Raw genomic sequence first — 19,729 nt, 5'->3', positions numbered from 1 at the left:
CAGCAGGCTCACTGCTGCACCTGCTAACATGAAAAATGAAGGGCAGGCTTTACAGGAGATATACTGATCAGTTTAAAACCTAATGTCTTAGCATAAAAGGAGAGTCTGTCTAAAGACAATTGGGATGTTTTATGTACAAGGCCATAGTTATGCTTTTAAGCACCCACTGTGCAGCAGTTACATCCCAGAGATCTTAGGGGAGCACCTGGACTGTTTTTGGTGGTAGGCATGGTAAGGGACAGGCCGGGGCTCTAGACTTTAGCAAGGAAGGGAATCCAGCCATGGCAACAAAGGCGCAAAGCAGAGCAGGACAGAGGTTCACACAGTGACTGTGTATTCAGCATCTCCTCCCCTCCTTCCCCCCCCCACCCCGTGTGCCAAGAGAGTTCAACTTTATCTTTCCGCGGGAGCATGCAGTAGGAGGGAGGGGGGAGAGGGTCCGGGCATGGAAGCAGAGCAAGAGCTCAAGCCATGCTTCACTGGGGATGAACAAATGAAGCTTTACTGCAGAAGCATCAGTTAATGGCTTCCTCTGCTTCAGCCAGGTTGCCATGTGCAACATCAGTTTTCTCCGAATCACACTGAGTGGTAACTGAATATGGCCAGAAACTTGGACTTCATGCTGCAATGTTTTGTGATGTGGTGCCAGACCACTTACTGCTGGCACGGCATGGAAAAGTGTCCTACGATGGAGGATGGAATAAGGCGGACCTCCCCAGAAACCTTATAAGAAGGACTAAATACATCCTCTGGAAGATTTATGGAGATATGCAAGGAGGATGCCCGCTCCATCTCCAGACACGATAACAATCTGTTCTAGGGACTCCCTGTTGTGTATGCTCAGCAACCACCACAAATCACACCCAATTGTTTTAACCCACTTGTAACATGATAAAAAATGTGACCTCAACAGAAGTGCCCTCTCCAACATCCGGGCTCAGCAATGAAATGTCCTGGGAGGAGGGGATTGTTTCCAAAGTTATAAAAAGGTCCTGGCAGTCAGTGAGATTGACCTGCTGACCATTCTTCTCCCCTCCTCTTCCTCAACATATATTGTCCTCCTCCGTGCTGCTGCCCAAGGAGTGTCTTGGGAGGAATCCACAGACTAGCTAAGGAAGCTGATCAGGTCCTTCCCTAGGATTGCATGAAGCTGCTCATAAAAATGGAATGTTTGCAGCAGTGATCCAAACTATCTGTTTGCCTCCTTGTCTTTTGGTATGACTGCCTCAGCTCCTTTGTTTTCACGTAGCAGTGTTCGGAATCCCTGGTGTATCCTTTCCCCTCCATGTCCGTTGCAATCTTGGTGGATATCTGCATTTCTTTTTGCTGGTTCGTAGTTCGGCAATGAGGTCTAGGGATTTCTATACACTCCATGATGGTGTTTATCTGCAACCCTGGGAATTCATGGTCAAGTGTGCTGCTGAAGTGTCTGCCTGCTCTGAGGTCAGCTTTCCAGGCTGGCCACACAGGAAATGAATTTCAAATTTTCCCAGGGCTTTTCTTGTGCACATGGAGAGCACCAGAGTTGAAAGTCTTGGCCAGAGTGGTCACATCAGGGCATTGTAGGACACCTCCCAGAGGGCAAGAATGTTGACTTTCACTGCGCTGTGTCTGCACTACCCCAAAGTTGACCATGCCAGGTCGAATTTAGCATTACTCCTGGTGAAAAGCAGGAGAGCTGAAATTAACATTGATGGCCCTTAAAGTCAATAGAATGGGCTTGGTGATGTGGATTAATTGTTTAAAAATCGACCTAATGGGGCCACATTTGACCTAACTCCCAGTATAGACCAGGCTTCAATCTAAATTCAGGTCGAGTGAGTGAGAAATTGAAGTTTTAGTCTGTTCCTTTTCTCTTACAACCCCTGAGTCAAGAGCTAGGTAAAGTTGGGGGAATGGTTAGGTATTCTTTTTATTTCAACTCAATAACATACTTCTGTTGCACACAAACTGGTTTTATGTATTGATGGACAGTTTTGGCTTCCATCATAGCTATACAAAGGACTATGACAGACATGTTTTAATTCAGAATGTAATTCATGTTTTACTTCTGTGTTCCTCAACAGATAGTAACTTCATCCTGGCAAATGCTCAGGTGGCTAAGGGATTCCCCATAGTTTACTGTTCCGATGGCTTCTGTGAGCTTGCTGGATTTGCACGAACTGAAGTCATGCAAAAGAGCTGCAGCTGTAAATTTTTACTTGGTGCTGAAACAAATGAGCAGATGATTCTTCAGATCGAAAAGTCACTGGAAGATAAGGTGGAATTCAAGGGAGAAGTCATGTTTTATAAGAAGAACGGTGAGTTTTATTGCTTTCATCAGTGATGTGTTTTCAGACAAGCTGAAATTTACCATTGTTCAGCATATCCATTATATATGCACTATACTTAATGATACTACATGTGGATATTCAGAAGCCTACAGAAATGGATTTGAATAAAGGAGGGTTGTTACAATGTTAAAAATGTGAATATATATGTAGAAGTATTGATATCTGTGTGATGAACTGCAAGGTATTTAAAATGCAGGAGAAAATAAATTCCTTCTGGAACACTGCTTTATTTTGTGCAGAAGAGGTATCATATAAAGTTCTCTACTCATCTTGTGATCAGACTTGGCCTTCTTGAAATGTTAACACAAAAATGAAATTAAAACTCACCTACAGATGGAGGCCAACCATGGAAAATTTCAGCCTGATAGAGCTAGTTGGACAATTTTTAATGAAACTGTTTTCCTTGGAAAAATGCCATTTTGTGTTTTAAAAAAACCTAAACCCAGATTTTTTTCATTAAGTGGCTTGATCTTAAAAAAAAAAAAATCCCACAAAAATTGTTCAGAACTGGAAAAACACAGCTTTTCAAATATCCAAATATTTTGCCTAATGGACATTTCAAGTTTCATCTAGCTCAACTGATACTAACATATTCAGAAAGTTTTCAATGTCCTAGAATGCTCTCTCTCTACAGCTGCTATAACACATGTAATAGCCAACGGGGTTTTTTAAAAAGGTGCTTAGAGTTGGTACAGTGGGCATTAGATCATGACCCTAAAGTGCACAGCTCTATTTACTCATAGCTAGAAGAATTCATATTTGTTTGAAAAGGTAGAGGCTTATGCTGAAGGCCTGAAGTTTGATCCCCATTTATGACACTGATATCTGTAAGGCTGTGTCTAGACTGGCAAGTTTTTCCGCAAAATCATCTGCTTTTGGGGAAAAACTTGCCAGCTGTCTACACTGGCCACTTGAATTTCTGGAAAAGCACTGACGATCTCATGTAAGATCGTCAGTGCTTTTCCGGAAATACTATGCTGCTCCCGTTCGGGCAAAAGTCTTTTTCCGAAAGACTTTTGCACAAAAGGGCCAGTGTAGACATCACAGTACTGTTTTCCGCAAAAAAAGCCCTGATCGCGAAAATGGCCATCTGGGCTTTTTTGAGGAAAAGCGCGTCTAGATTGGCCACGGATGCTTTTCCGCAAAAAGTGCCTTTGCGGAAAAGCATCCTGCCAATCTAGACGTGCTTTTCTGAAAACGCTTTTAACAAAAAACGTTTCTGTTAAAAGCATTTCCGGAAAATCGTGCCAGTGTAGACGTAGCCTATGTGTCTTCACAGAAGATATATCAACAATGATATATGAGGGGGAGAGGGGAGACTTAGCTTTGCATCAGCTTGTACACAGCCAAGTGATGTAGATCATTCCTCCACTCTATTGCTGGCAGTTATCTTCACTACACTTCTTAGAGCACCTCCCTCATTTGGTTGCTGTATGCTTTGATTGTATTTCCTTGGAAGTGAAGAATTGACCATATGTGATGCTCAATTCTGAGAGCCCCGTGGGAGAGCAACTGGCATAATGCCAGGAGACTGGTCTCCAACAATTAAAAATATTTAGTGCTTGATGTTGTAGTTCACTGTGTATCAGCTTTCATGTATTTTTTTAAGCTCAGAATTTGTGATCAAATATTCTAAATACCTTCACCGTTCTTGCTTAAGATTTATGCACTGTTGAAATGTTTCCCTATAGAATTATATTACTTTGGTTATATTACTTTGGTGGTATACATTTTTATAGATGAATGTTTTAAAATAAGGGCTATATTCTGAAGAAAGACACAATATTGAAAATCCTAAGGAAAAAAATGCCCCCTTTTCTGATTATGGGATGGAAGGGGAAAAGAGTTGTTTAACATTTAGGTTAATAAACTTTAGGCTAATGTGTCTTTTAAAGTGTCATAATATGTAAAATGCTTTGAAGAATCAATAAAAAAATACTTCACTCCCCTACATTTAAATGAAAACATTGCTATATGTCTAGAGTACATGTTCCATGAAACCAATTAAAAATGTTAATTACTGAACTTATTAATTTTTCCTGGTTATGAAAAATATTCTTGCACCAGAAGTTTCAAGGGCCACTTTTTTTCCATTATTTGATAGTGATGACTAAGGGTATGTCTAAACTGCAAGCTTTTTTTGAAGGATTCTTTTTCAAAAGAATTCTTTTGAAAAAGATTCTTTGGGAAGTGAGCATTCACAGCTCAAAACTGGATTGAAAAATCAATCGCTTTTTCGAAAGAATGTCCAGTCTGCATGGACACTCTCTTGAAAGAAACCCCTGGTTGCTAGTCACAGAACGGCCACCAGGGCACCTGTGCTTTTTTTCGATTGCCTCTTCTTCTGAAAAATGTCTCTGTTCTGCATCCACACACCACTTTTTTTCAAAAGAGTTCTTTTGAAACAGGCATTCGTCCTCATAATGAGGTTTACCAATGTTAAAAAAAACCTGCATTCTTTCTATTTGATTTCGAAAAAGCGCAATTGCAGTGTGGACGCAGGTAATGTTTTTCTGAAAAAAGGGCAGTTTTTTTGAAAAAACAATGTAGTCTAGATGTACCCTAAATAAAGCCATAGAAGAGGAAATAAAATACTAGCTGAATAGAAGAATTAGGGTTATCTAATTGTAATCACTCACTGACCATGTAAATTAGTTGGGATGGACAAACTGCTTTGGATAAAAATGTCACACCTACTCTTTTCTCCTACTTTGTATATACAATTTGCATCAAACTTGCATCAAATCATTTTCAAAGTATGAACAGATTTCTCTTACTACTCCTTATATTTATTTTCATGTATTTCTGCATCATCTGGAAGCTAAAATGAAAGTGCTGAAACATCATGAGACTATTTTTGCATTAAAGGCAAGAAATCTCACAAGTAGGCTTATTTTTGTAATTTTTCAAGTCAGTGTTGCAAACCCAGAAAATGAGGCAAAGCATCTGTAACTTTTGGTTATATACCTGAATAGAATTATTGAAATGCTTAATCTATGCTCAGCAAATGCAGGAAGAAAAAAAGGCAGTATGTAGATTTTTTAAATATTTTAGCTTTTTAAGGGCATCTACAGAATAAAAATATATTTAACTAAAAAAAAGAAAAATTGAAACCCTATGATTGAAAACTATGATTCATATGCTTGACTACATTAAAGGTGATTGCTTGCTGTAGCTGTTGAGAAGAGGTCAAAGATATCATCCACCTACTTCTTCTCTGATATTCAAAGCTGCCATAAGTTTTTGGACTGGCCACTATTGTAAGTCACGGCCATTTCTGCTCCATGCTGTAGGACAAGCTCAAAGGGAACAGAGCTGGTGACAAGGATCTGGCAGTCAGATGGTAATGTCTCAGTTTGCACTGTTATCATCTGGATGGCCATATTACCTAATTTGGGAAGGACTGTCCATTTTTTAAGCCCAGATGCATCCTTTATGATTTTTTTTTTTTTTGCACAAGTGGCCATTTGTCCCCTTTGCTCTTGTCAACTGTTGGCAACAGCAAAAGGGGACAAATGCCCATTATTGTCAAAAAAGTGGGGTGCAGAGTAACACACGGGGGAGGAATGCCAACCCTGGTCAGTGTCCTGTTTTCCCTTTGGAAAATACAGTTAATCTAATCATTAGTAACACAAATATCCACATGAATGAGTACCTGGATGTAGGACACTATTCACAGGTGTGGATTCACCTTGGAAGCAAGACCAACTGGGATTCATTGCACATGGTAGTATAATATACAAAGAGACTACTTAATTAAAGGAGCAATAGAAAAAAGGAAAGACAGATTCTTTTGCGTTTCTAAGTTTGTTGTTGTTGTAAGAATATTCAGACCCCAGGCCTTTGATAGAGGACTTAAAAAACAAGTTTACCCCAGGAAGGAAGTGAGCTTAGGTTGTAAACCCTTGTACAGGTCCCTCATGGGAAGTATGGTGGAACTTACTTGCATTTATAAGGTGTTTAGACACATATGTTATTAGAAATCCTTATAACTTTTCTTTTAAAAATCTTTATGCTAAGAACTAATCGCTTGCCAAATTTCTTCTTAGATTTGTACAAAAACACTAAACAGTAGATTTATCCAGCTCTTTTTATTGTGACACTTGAATTTCTTCAATATGTCCCTTAGCATGGTTATTTGCTTATTTATGCTCTTCATCTAATACAGGCATGCATCATTCCAAGTATGGTTCAGCTTTTGTTTTCTATTTCATCTATCTGGCAAATACCATTCATAGATCTAAAATAGAAGTTACGTAGCACCTGTGTACTTCCTGACTCCATTGCTTTATGCAGCAATGTGATTGGGTTGGAAGAAGTCTGAGAGTTTGGTGCTGGGATGGGGCTGACTATTGGGTAGCTGTATCCAGTTAGGAAGGAGTGTATTGCCTGCAAGCTGGGTTGCACAGATGGCTCTTTTGGCTACTCATGAGGGCTACACATTCAACACGGAATAATTTTTTGAAGTTCTGACCTATCATGCAATGCATTCATTCACTCTGAAATCTGACACACACTTGACTTAGGCTATGTCTAGACTGCAGTCTTCTTTTGGAAGAAGCTTTTCTGGAAAAGATCTTCTGAAAAAACTTCTTCCGAAAGAGAGCAACTACACAGCAAAAGCGCATTGAAAAAGTGATCTGCTTTTTTGAAAGATAGTGTCCAGACTGAGTGGACGCTATCTCACATTTAAGCTTTTTTTTTTTTTTTTTTTTTTTTTTTTAAAGAACTCCCTCTTCCCCGTCCACACATGCCTTTTTCTGAAAGAGCTCTTTTGGAAAAAGGCTTCTTCCTTGTAGAAAGAAGTTTACCAATGTCAGAAAAACCCCTTTGGTCTTTCGAATTTTTTTTTCCCAAAAGAAGGCAATTGCAGTGTGCTGTTTTTCTGAAAAAACTCTGCAGTGTAGACATACACTCAGAGAATCTAAAACCCTGATCAATAATGTGAAGAGATGTCCTCAGTCAGGACTGTATAGTAGGAAAAATTGTTACAAGCAATGTATTAGAGTCCTTTAATGTGCTTGTGTTTTGGAATTGCAGATTTACAATTTTACACTTAAGCATAGACAGTGAATATTAGGTTGCTAGAATTGAGTTAGCTGTCCTGTAAAAGCCAACATATAAAGACATGGGGATATACTTCATGTAGATAACTGCAGTAATTTCAATCTGCGAAAACAGCAATGTATCCATCTGAACCTACTAACATCATATTTGAACATGTAAGATATTTTATGCTTATTAGAAAGCTATAAAATATCCTAATTGCTGTAGTTGGGGAAGAACAACATCATTGTATCAGTGCTTCAACTGCAAATCTTAATACATCAAGTTTAGACCCTCTACTTAACTGCTAAGTCACTAACATGCTAAAATGCTAGATCTGGCTCTAATGAAATGGTGGTTGTACACATGCCTGTTTATTTTAATAAGTACTTTAGATAAAACACACACACTATCTAGCTAGATAAGATCCATTAACCAGACAGGAATGCAGAATCAATGAAGATCTTCACAAAGACTTGTTTGAGACGTTTATTTATTTATTGTAGTCAACATCAGGTTTTGCATTGATATGGGCCAGTGTTCATGTAGTCCTGGAAATCAAACCAGTGATCAGATTCTGAGGTCTAAATTCTGCACTAAGACACCCTACATATGGTTCCTGATTTAGTTAACAGAAGTGTTACGTGTACACTCAATAGCCTTACCACACAAACAGGGCCAAATTAAAGCCTGGTGTGACGAGGTGCAACTCTACTGATTTGACCTACTTGACCCATGGCATCTGCTCACACCAGATCTAAATTTGGCCCATAGCAAGTGTGCAAAATTGTCTGACTTACAAATGTGAAAACAGGCTTGTTCCCTCTGACTGTTTATTTTTTGTTTTGGAAGAAACAGAAAGTCATGAGACATACCAGCAAAAAAACCCACCAGATTATTCTGTAATTTATAAACCTAAAAACTGCAGCATGCCTGACTTCTCTAATTGGCAGTTCTGACATACCCTGTAGGCATGCTTGTCTTGCTACCTCAAGAGCCGTCTCAAGCACAGTTCTGAGTTTACAGTACTGATTGGAATGTCCTCCTAGTGCTTATTTAAAAGCTTCATAATGAGCACTGCACTGTGATAAACAATAACTATCAGAGGACACCATGTTTGTGAAAATGTGTTGTTGTTTTTTTAAAACTTTCTGTATTTGATGGAAAATGTAGGGCTAGCATTTTGTAGCCATTTAGTAATATTTTATTTTATGCCTTATCATCCTGGCAATACACAGATTGAAGCTGCAAAATTGGATACGGTCAGTGCTCTATTTTGAATGCACCCAAACTTTTTCAGTATTTTTATTCAAGGTTACTGTTTGGCAAATTATGGAGAAGAAACTATTATGAAATTTGAAATTAAGTTTAGGTTTGGTTTTTGAGTCACTACAAAATTTAAGGTGGTTGGATTTAAGTTTCTATTTGAATCCCATCGCTAATGTTAGCCTCAATTTAGTGGTTTTGATTCTTGATCCCAGCATCCTACCAGCTTCAGACGTCTTTTCCCCCCTAACACTTACACAATTCAGTGGTAGTTCAGCCCAGGAATATAATTGTGTCGTGTGGTTCGACTACAGATTGTCAGCAAAACAAACTACAGGAGTGGTCCTTCCAATTAAAGCAATCCTATTAACTCAGAACAAAATCAGTGGAGGTTTCAGAGCAAGAATGGCTTTAAATAGACATCAGAAAGTATGCAGCTCTCAGTTCAATGTCTATGAGCTAGTTTTAAAGTATTAGCTGTGTGTGGAAAGATGTGGCATATGAGAATTACACAGTACATCTTTGAGTTTGCAATTTATTTTCCAATCTATGATTAGAGCCAGCAAAAATTGTTGTCTAAAACTTTATTTTTTCCAAAAAGATGCAATTTTGGTTTACTTAGCAAATGTGTGTTGATTTCAGCAGATTGTTTTGGTAAGAAATAAAAATAAGTCGGGAATATTTAAGTTTCAACATTTCCAAAAATGGCAGTTAGATTTTTGGGGGCTAAGTGCTAAATAAAGGGGAATTAAATGCTGTTCATAAAATGGAGGAGGACAAGGTAATGATGCCTACTGCCTTTGTACTCAGTAGCACAGTAGGTAGGGCTCTCAACTGGGACAGGGGACACCTGAATCTGAATACCCACTCTGGAGCAGGGACTTAGGTCTCACTCCTCTCAGTTGAGTACCCTAACCAGTTTCTCTTTTTTCCCCTGTTCAAACTTTTCCCCTTTGTATACGTACTTGAATATCCTTTGAGCTAGAGAGAAAGTGAGTGACTCCATCACCCAGTGGTTAAAGCACTAATTGGGAAGGAGGCCCTCCTGAGTTCCTCTTCCCGGTGAAGCAGCCAAATGCTGGAGTGCTTTTAAACATCCAGCTCTAGACTGATTCTTATCATATGTCTGTGTTTGTGGCTCCTGCCAGTTGCTAGCCTTTTATTTCACAACACCTGGAGTCAGGCTCACCAACATGGAGGGACAAAGTGGGCAACTGCCTCAGGACCCAATGATATGAAAGAGAGCGGAGCTCCCAGGTTTTGCTATTGTGGCAATGGTGACAGCTGGAGCTCCAGGGCCTTTAAATCACTGCCAGAATGCCATGCTGCAGGCTGTCTGAGGGAGGCAAGGGGGTTTCCGGGTGGCACTGAGGGTTGCCTAGCCCACGCCCCACTTCTTCCACCCAAAGCCCTGCCCCTTCTGGGGACATGGAGCAAGCCCTCACTCTTTAACCAGGGGCCTGGTGGCCCCACCAGGGCCCGCTGTCTGGAGAAGAAGTGAAGTGTCACACTGCAATTTATCATGGTCTTTTTTTGTTTCCTTCAAAGGGATTTACAGAGAGAGAACTTAGCAAAACAATTTTCCAAAAGCTTTACAAACAGACCTTTGCTTTACCACAAATGCTGAACCAAATTCTGATCTCAGTTACAGCAATTCAGAATAATGCCATTAAAGTACAGGTTCTGTGTTGCCAAGAAGCAATGGTTCTCTCCTTAAAGGATTCAGGGGCAATAAGCACACACATTGGGTGAAGGCCTAAAGACTTTATTAAGCACATCTCAGAATAAAATACAGTGCTTATTAAGAAAGTACAATGCTTATTAAGCCTAAGCCTAGTGCAATACTTACGTCTCTTCTGCTGCCGGGAACCCCCTGAAGAAGGACAGCGGATGGACCCAAGGCGGGTACGTAGCACCTTCCGCAGCTTTGGTCTACTCTGAGGTTCCAATATTAGAAATATCCCCAGCCTTTATATACTATTGGATCTACTTTACTCATACTTGTTGTTTTGAGAACCTGACAAGATTAATACATTGCATATTTTCCCAGGTAAAATAATCAGCTTGGCCAGTGGCAAATCTTCAACATAGATAACTAATGTGATAATCCCAAACACTACCGTACTCCCTTACCAGGTGGATAGGCTTGGGACCCACCCCAGATCTTGTTGAAAGTAAACAGTGCATTCCTGAACTGTACCATCTTGAGCAAGCAGCTAACTCTCTGAGAATAAGAAAATAATGAGAAGCAAAAAGCACAAATGGCTGCATAGGGCATCCAGGCCTGAAAGGGGATGCAGGCATAAAAGGAATGATTGCTGTACACCACCTAATCTCCTTGATATCACAATCGTCTTCCGCATTTCCACTACAGGTTCCCAGCCAATGGGAGCTGGAGGGTGCAGCACCTATCGGTAAGAGCTAGCCAGGACAGGAGGGAGCCTATCTTAGTCCATTTTCACCACTGATTGGGAACCATCTGAGGTGAACCCTCACCCTCCTGCACCTCAACACCTCAGCCCAGAGCTGTGTGTCACACTCTAATCCCCTCATCCCTGGCCCTGCCTTAGAGCCCTCATTCCTCCTGCATCCCAATTCCCTGTCTCAACCCATAGCCCCAATCTGCATGCCAAATACTTTGGCCCTGCCCCCAGCCTAGAGCCTCCTTTTGTACTCCAAATCCCTCATCCCTTGCTCCACCCCAGAGCCCACACCCCAGCTCAGAGTTCTCATCCCTCCCACACTACAACACCCTGCCTCAGTCTGCAGCCCTCTCCTATATTTGAAATCTTTTGCCCACTCTCAGCCTGGAGTTCCCTCCTGCACACCAAACCCTTCATCCTCAGCCCCATCCCATAGGCTTCACCCCCTTCTGTACCCCCAACTTCCTGCCCCAACTAGGGATGTGAATGTTTAACCTCCAGCCCTGGCTGGAGCAGCCCTGGCTAGAGTAGCCCTTGACTGTGGCAGGAGGCTACCCTGCCCCACCCCTTAAAATTGGTTAACTAGTTGAACATAATGTTTAACTGGTTAACCAATCAAACAGGAAGCCCCAGCCCAGTGAAAGTGAGTGAGGATGAGTGAGCCACTAAGGAAGGGGGAATGTAGTGAGTGGACAACCCTAATTTGATAGTTTGTAGAATGTTTGTGGCATGGCAGCTATGCAGACAAACTGGGGCCTACATGAGGCTTGCCAACTTTCCAGTTTCTGAAAACTAGACACCCTTCCCCACCCTCTTTCCCAAGGGCTCAGCTTCCACTCATTGCTTTCCACCACCCCTTGTCCAGCCTAAGAATTGTTGCACTCCCTCCATCCCACCAGTGGGTGGGAAAGGTGCTCTCCTCCTGCTGTTCCTGCCTCCCACACATTTGGTCTCTGTCCATGGCATGCAGGCCTGGACAGAAAGTAGCCTGCTACCACCATTTTCCATAAGTATTCTCTCGCTCAGGCAGCATAGCCTTATGCTCTGCTCTGGGTCAGTATAAAAGTTTACCAGCCACCCAGCCAATGTGCTGACTGCCTGCAAGAGAGGGAACCTTACAGCAGTGGAAGGACAGAGCTCCCTCACAGCAAGCTGGAGATCAATTGCTCCCACACATGGGACCCCTACTTCTACAGGTGATAACCAGACTTCTGCTGTCTGTTGTCAGTGTTTCTGATTGGACTCATTTAGGGGGCTTATTTGACTGGACTTTTCCATTGAAAACCTGATACCTGGCCACTCTAGCATACCCAGCAAAAGGAGAACTCACTTGTTTGCAAGATAACAATAGAAACCTTTAACATTTTTAAGCAGCAAGTGCAATAACTAAACACAGAAGAATGAAAAGAGGGCAAGGTGAGGGGAAATCAAAATGAACGACCAAGCACCAGCAAAGAAAGTCTGATAATTTTGAAACTGAAATTACATATCTCATTGACAATATAGTTCTTTTTAATATAATTAATAAAGTTACTTACCATTATTCCCACTGGCTTGTTTTACTTATGGCTCAATAGTTCCAGTTCCCTGGTGCTTTGCTAATTAAGTCTGAGGTAAGCTGTCATTTGAAAAAAAAAAAAAAAACCCTCATATAACTAATTCAAGTAGATGGGAAGGAATGTTTTGATGACAGAGGGAGTTATATCTTAAGTCACTGATAAGAAACTTTTGTATCTTCAGCACCATTTTCTCTTCCTTCTCTCTGAACAGTTGACATCATTCACTTGTAGCCACTGATTCATCTGTATTACTGTGGTGTCCGAAGGTCCTATTGAAACTGCAGCCTTATTGTACCAGGCACTGAACAAATACATAGCAAGAGGGAACCCCCTCTGCCCTGAAGAATTTACAGTTAAAAAGGGCAAGACACAGAAGGGGTGAGAAATAGGAAGTATTGTTATTCCAGCTTTTACTGGTGGGGAAATGAATCACAGAGTCTTTAGGGCCAGACTTGGAAAACAGCTTTACCTCCATTAGGCACCTCCATAAAGCGGCCAGACAGGTTTTAATGAAAGATACACAAAAAGGGGACACATTTCATTTAAACTAAATAGAAATGGCCATCAAATAATTTTAGTAACATGATCTGAAACATTCCTGATCTCTTGGGGTAACTCAAAGAGATTTACACAAATATTGCTGAGTTGCTAATTTACCTAAATTGTTGTCATTGAAGTTGACACAGCCTACTAGCTCTGAATAGCCATATGATTTAATTCTTGCATAATCCAGTGAAAATGGATTTGTTCCAGTAGTTTAAAACTGTGATAGTATTTAATTTAATCCATACATGAGTTTTCCTACAGATTGCATTATGAAGAGGAGGGAAAAAAATCTTTTTTTTTTCCGTCTTATTTATAACAATGTTTGCAGCTTATTGATCATACACACATGCAGTATACACAGCTGCTCCCCGAGTTACGACCACCTCCACTTATGACCATCTGCACTTACAACCAAAGCAGTCATAAATCCGGATCCGAGTTATGAATGGTGATCCGCGCTTACGAATAGCGCGGTCGCCATGTAACTCTATGGGATCCAAGTTACGAACACTTCGAGTTACGGACCAAGTGTTGGTCTGTAACTTGTTGGTAACTCAGGGAGCGGCTATAGATGCATTTGAAACAATCAGTTATAAGATATATGCATTTTCTAATTTTTGATCAATTTTTTTTTTACTGCTTAAGTATCTGTTTTAACTACAGTTTCTGCTATGTGTTATACTATGGAATAATTTCTGTACTGTATTAGATCATTACGTCTCTTCTTAATGATTCCCTTTCCCCAGCTAAATATTCCGACACTTTCCATCTTTTGATTAGGTTGATGTTTCTTATAATTTTCTTTGCCCACACTGATTCTTTCAGTTACCATTGGAGAACCCCAATGTTAACTTTTTGCTATGCTGAAAATTGACTGTTTATTTCTGGTCATGTTTTCTGTCTGTTAGCCATTTTTTATTCCAGAACTGCACTTCATCGAATTCAGAGAGTTTTCAATCTCCTCTGAGTAAGGAGGAACATCTGAGAGTCACATTTCCATTCCAGGTTCCACCATTGTTCTGTAATCTGCCACCCATAGGAAATCAGTTTTCCTTCCATAGTGGGTTAGCTGTACTAGCTGTGTAGTCCAGGCTCCATCAACACCCTACCCTCTCTTCACTGATCTGCATAAAAGGGTTAGTCATGGCCTCAACAGGCTCCTCCCCTCACAATGGGTGTGTCAAGACCATGGAGATTTTTTGAAAAAAGTGGCCTTTTTTCGAAAAAACTTCTCCTACATCTAGACTGCTGTCGCGGTCTTTCAAAATTAAATCGAAAGAACGTGGCGCTCTTGAATGCAATCAGAGCTTTTTCTAAAGAGAGCATCCAGATTGCCTGGGTGCTCTCTTCTGAAAAAGTGGATTGCTTTTTTGAAACTCTTGTGCCTGTCTAGACAATCTTTCGAAAGAGGCTTGTAGTCTAGACGTACCCAATAAGACCTACACTATAGCTAGCCCACAAAAGCAAATAAGTGGGATTATTTCATGCCCTTTGTGATGATTTAGTTTCTATGTGAGATGTTTTGATTTTCTGAAATCCACATGAATATATCAACTATGTGATGTTACACTCCATATTCTTTATGAAAATATACTTTTGAATATAAATATGCCAACTCAAATATGCTTTATGCAAAATGTGATAAGTAATCTGTCATTGAAAAACTTGTAATCCATTAAACACGTATATTCTATTTGTGTGCATGCATCATTCCTGTATTTGAACTGAGAAATGTGAAGTATAGACCTGCTTAGATGTGTCAGATGTGCTAATGAAGGCCTTTAGTAGTACTCAAGGAATTTAATGGCCCCAGGACTATGATAGTGATCTGTGAGTAGTCTTGCTTTTTCTGTAAACCTGGACTATGGTTGGTCCTGCCAAGACATGTAACCAGGCCACCTGATACTGGAATCCATTTTGGGTGTGATACTTTTCCATGGGCATTTGAAAGGGTTGAAACTGAACACAAAGGATTCTTGCTTTGGGACAAATCTATTTATAGGCCGGAAACCAAACAATAGTAGGAGTTGCCAGACATCAAGACAATCCCTGCTTACCACCAGTATGACGGCTGGAACCATCTAAGACTAAACGGGGTGAATGAACAGGCCCAACTTGGGATGTTTCTTAACTTGTGAGAAAAGATTATTAGAACTACTGTTAAGAAATTGCATGTAACAAGTTTCTTAGTGTATTCAACTTAGATGGTATGTTTTGTTTTATTTTGCATAGTAACTTTGATATGTCTGCAACCACTTAATTATTTCGATACTTAATAAATTAATTTATTTATTAACAAACCCAGTGTAAATAAGTATTACTGGGTGTGAGGGCAAGATCTGTGCATATCTCTCTCATTGATAAATGGTGGAAACAACTTATGATCTTGCTCCATATAAAATTGTTATGCTGAGTATGACAGGTTTATCTAGGTTTTTGATCCCATTTAGGCTGTGCATCTGTGCGCAGTATTAAGTCCCTGTGATTGTCTTCCCAGGATTGTATGGAACTTGGTGTCTGTGCTGCTCTGCTGTGGGCTGCGACCCACCCTTGTGCCATCACTGGGTGAGATTAGAGGTTGTGGCTCAGCAGGACAATAGTGGGGTGCCCTAGAAAGTAGGTAGTGGTTCAGTGGTATTTAAGCCCATCAAGTGACAGTCTCAGGGAAATCTCTGTGGCCTAACCTATTACATCCTGATTATTCATATATTTTTGTAGATATTCAAAGAATACTAGTAGATTATGCAAGCACAGATTTCCTTAACAGAAATGATGTTGTCTTGTATCTGTCCTGTCACTTTCGTAGAGGTGCTTTGTATTAATGTATTTAATCTTTGCCTATTGGCTATTCAAATAATATATTCATTCTTGTTCCTCCTAATTCTCATCTTATGTTATTACCTGCTTTACTTTTTGTTCCTTAGTGTTGGCTTCATGTAGGCTGGATTTCCATATTCTGAAGGATTCGTATGTTGCTGGAAAAACTTCTTAAACTTTGCCATGTAACTGTACTGTTTCTACCTAGTCTTCCAATTCTTATTTTCTAAAGGGGAATAAGTAACTCAGTGTGTCCTCTATGTTGAATATAAGGAGCAAGTTTCCTCACTGTTAACTTTAAAATCTTTATCAAGGTGTGATAAACAAGCAGGGAAACCAGCTGAGGTCACTCAATTAGTGTGCACTGAAAAAAATGGGAAAGCCAGTCCCCAAACCGGTGGTTAATCCAATATTTATATTTATCAAGCCAGCATAAAATACATTTTGTGTTAATTTACTGGTCAAACAGAAGTCCAAACAGTGCAGTTCCCTTAAAGTAGCTAGCCTTACACTTCTACGCAGACACCCAAGTTAAATAAAATTCTTCCAGTCCAAAAGGATTGGAAATAATACCTTCCAAGTCAATAAATATTTCAGATCTTTTTCCAAATACATACTTATAGTGAATTATTATTAACTAAAGTAAAATTCATTTAAAAAGAATATTGGTTAAAAGATTGATTCATGTATAGACGTGTTCAATTCTTGAGATTCAGAGACATAAGAGATGACGATCTTGTAGCTGCACACAGTTCTTTTAGAATTTAGTCCATGTTTCTAACCAAAATCCATCATGTTTAGGATGTACCAGCTTAGGCCTGGTATCTCAATCTTTATGGTTTAGGTTTCCCCTGCATGAAGCCTTAAGAAGATCTGAGATAAAAAAGATCAGAAAAGTCCTTTTATATAGTCCTGGGTAAAAAGGCTTTTGATATAATCTTCTGTTTCCCAAACATCATGGTGATTAACATTAGGTAATTTATCCATTAAACAGTTTATCACAAACTTTAAAGAGACATCTTGACAATGACATTCTCATCCAAGATTAATTGAAATGTTAATATTCGCTTTTGACCTTTAAATCAGCAGTGATAGACAGGAACTGTCTGTTAAATAGTTGGCATGCAAGTACACACTTTTGTTACTAGCATTACCTCTAATTTCTAACAATAGAGGGTTGCATTTCAAGTTCTAGTTTAACTAGCATTGAATGGCCTTAATTGCCATTTACATACTTTACTCACATGGTTGATTCTGGGACATTTGGCTTTGGATTGTTTAACCCTTTCTGGCCATATATCCTACTTGGCACAAGTTTTGTTGCAACTATAACACAGTGCTATCAACAATGTTTTTATGGTCATACTATAATTAGATAATGACACACAAGTCTTCAGCTTGTAAAGAATGCACCTATTCATTTTATCTTCAGGCTACCTTAAGAAAATCAGATCTGTTCTTTGATCCCCAGTGTGGCACTCAGTCTATGTCCATGATGGTTGATAGCCTTGGTCCTGACCTTCAAAGCTATTAAGGAATCATCCCTTAGCTACACAACATAGTGTATCTCTAGCTGTGAATCACCAGGACAATTGCTCTCTTCCAGAACAATGCAGTTCACAAACCTTTCAGCAAAATGCATGAAAGACGATAATGAGATATTCTCAGACAAGGGGATCTTGTTGTTGAATGAACTTCTAGAAAAGATTACATAAATCCAGAGCCTGAACACCATAAGCTCATGCCGTGAGACTTTGCTGTTTTGAAAAAGGTACCCTACCTTTCTGTCTAGAATGATGTTTACAACCACCACTAAATCACTTAGAAAAACCATCATCCAACATTATCTCAACAAGTAACTTCTTGCACATCTGACAGGAAAAGTGCCAAGGAATCTGTGAAGTACACTAGGGATCTTGTTCTATCAATTTAAGTAATGTGGGGCATGCTTGCATCCGATGATTATAGAGGCAAAGAGATGGGAATTGTGGCAGGATGGTTGCCCCACACTGAAGTATAAAGGGTTAAAATCTGCTCTGGGAGAAGGCTATCCTAAGCCAATCAGGAAAGGCTGTAAAGCAGTCAGCAAGAATGGGGCTAGGCCCTATAAAAAGTTTGCCCCGGAGGGAAGGTCTAGAAGAGGAATGGCCCTCTTCTAGCCCTAAGTTACCCCTAGGTTGTGTGCTTAAGGGTAACGGGGTTCCCCAAGAGGGAAGGATCCCAGAAGATGGGTGCTACAATAGGGTAGTACCCAGGAAAAGAGGGTAGTGAGATCTGTAAGGTACATGGGTCCTACAGAGTGTTGTGGTGGTGACTGGGAGAAGCAGGTAACAGCAGATGAGATCATAGAATCATAGAATAATAGGACTGGAAGGGACCTCAAGAGGTCATCGAGTCCAGCCCCCCGCCCTCAAGGCAGGACCAAGCTCCACCTACACCATCCCTGACAGATGTCTATCTAACCTGTTCTTAAATATCTCCAGAGAGGGAGATTCCAGACTGACCAGTACGAGTAGTCATGGTGTTGATTACAAACCTGTTACAGGAATGAATAATAGAACTGGAAATAACCTCAAGAGGTTATCAAATCCAGTCCCCTGCACTCATGGTAGGATCAAGCACCATCTAAACTTTCTTGATGGATGTTTATCTAACCTGCTCTTAAATATCTCCAGTGATGGAGATTCCACAACTAGGCAATTTCTTTCAGTGCTTAACCATCTGATACACAATCCCATGGTTTCTCTCCCATGGGGACAGAGAAGGTGAGGGTCCCTCAACTGCCATGTGTACAGGGCCCCAAAATTATTTCACGCAGTACTGTCATCCCTGGCTTCCTGAGGAATTTTGTCAGTTTTGAACAGTTACTGGGGAAGATTTTGATTTGAACAAATGAGAAAATTATGAAGAAAAAACTGTTTATTCAGCACTAAGAAAATATATCTTATTTCAAATCTATTTTGAAATTTGAAATTTGGCCCATCTACACAGCACCAAATTTTGAAATCACACAATTTCGATCTATCCCTTATTTTTTGTGCAATGAGGTTTACTAGGATGGCGAAATAGCATGCCCTGTTATTTTGAAATATTTTTCAAAATAATAGGCAGCTTGTATAGACACAAGATAGATATTTCACAATACCTCCGGTATCCAGAAATAGCTGAACAGTGTGGACGTACCCTCAGACAAGTTAGTTGTCTTCATATAATCAAGGCCTGATTAAATGAATCCTGCAGTACTCAAGGAGGTGACTGAGGAGATATCTGAGCCATTAGCTAGTATCATTGAAGAGTTATGGAAGACAGGGGAATTCCAGAAGACTGGAAAAGAGCAAGTGTAGTGCCCATCTATAAAGAGGGAAATAAAGACAAACCAGAGGATTACAGACCAGTCATCTTAACTTCTATACCAGGAAAGGTAATAGAGCAAATAATTAAACAATCCATTTGCAAACATTTAGGAGACAATAAGGTGTTAAGTAACAGCATGGATTTGTCAAGAACAATTTGTTTCAAACCAACCTGATAGATTAATAGTGCAATGAGCCTTGTGGACGAAAGGGAAGCAATTGGTGTGGTGTATCAATACTTTAGTGAGGCATTTGATACAATTTCACATGACCTTCTCATTAGCAAACTAGGGAAATAGAACCTAGTTGGAGCTACAATAGCAAGGATGCCAAATGGTTGGTTAACTGTTTCCAGAGAGTAGTTATCAATGATTCAATAGACATGT

At 40.0% G+C, this 19,729-nt stretch overlaps 1 protein-coding gene across 1 annotated transcript in view; it reads left to right on the top strand.

Moving 5' to 3' along the window:
• The window catches only part of KCNH8 (potassium voltage-gated channel subfamily H member 8), a 311,959-nt gene that overhangs the window by 86,297 nt on the left and 205,933 nt on the right, over positions 1 to 19,729 (top strand). Inside the window, exon 2 of the mRNA XM_006120171.4 lies at positions 2,067 to 2,300. Coding sequence (XP_006120233.2) covers positions 2,067 to 2,300 — 234 coding nt within the window. The remainder of the gene's footprint in view (positions 1 to 2,066; positions 2,301 to 19,729) is intronic.

Source organism: Pelodiscus sinensis, chromosome 2 (genome assembly GCF_049634645.1).
Source record: "Pelodiscus sinensis isolate JC-2024 chromosome 2, ASM4963464v1, whole genome shotgun sequence".
In the NCBI taxonomy this organism is placed as follows: Eukaryota; Metazoa; Chordata; order Testudines; family Trionychidae; genus Pelodiscus; species Pelodiscus sinensis.
This window is presented reverse-complemented; position numbering and strand designations above follow the sequence as displayed.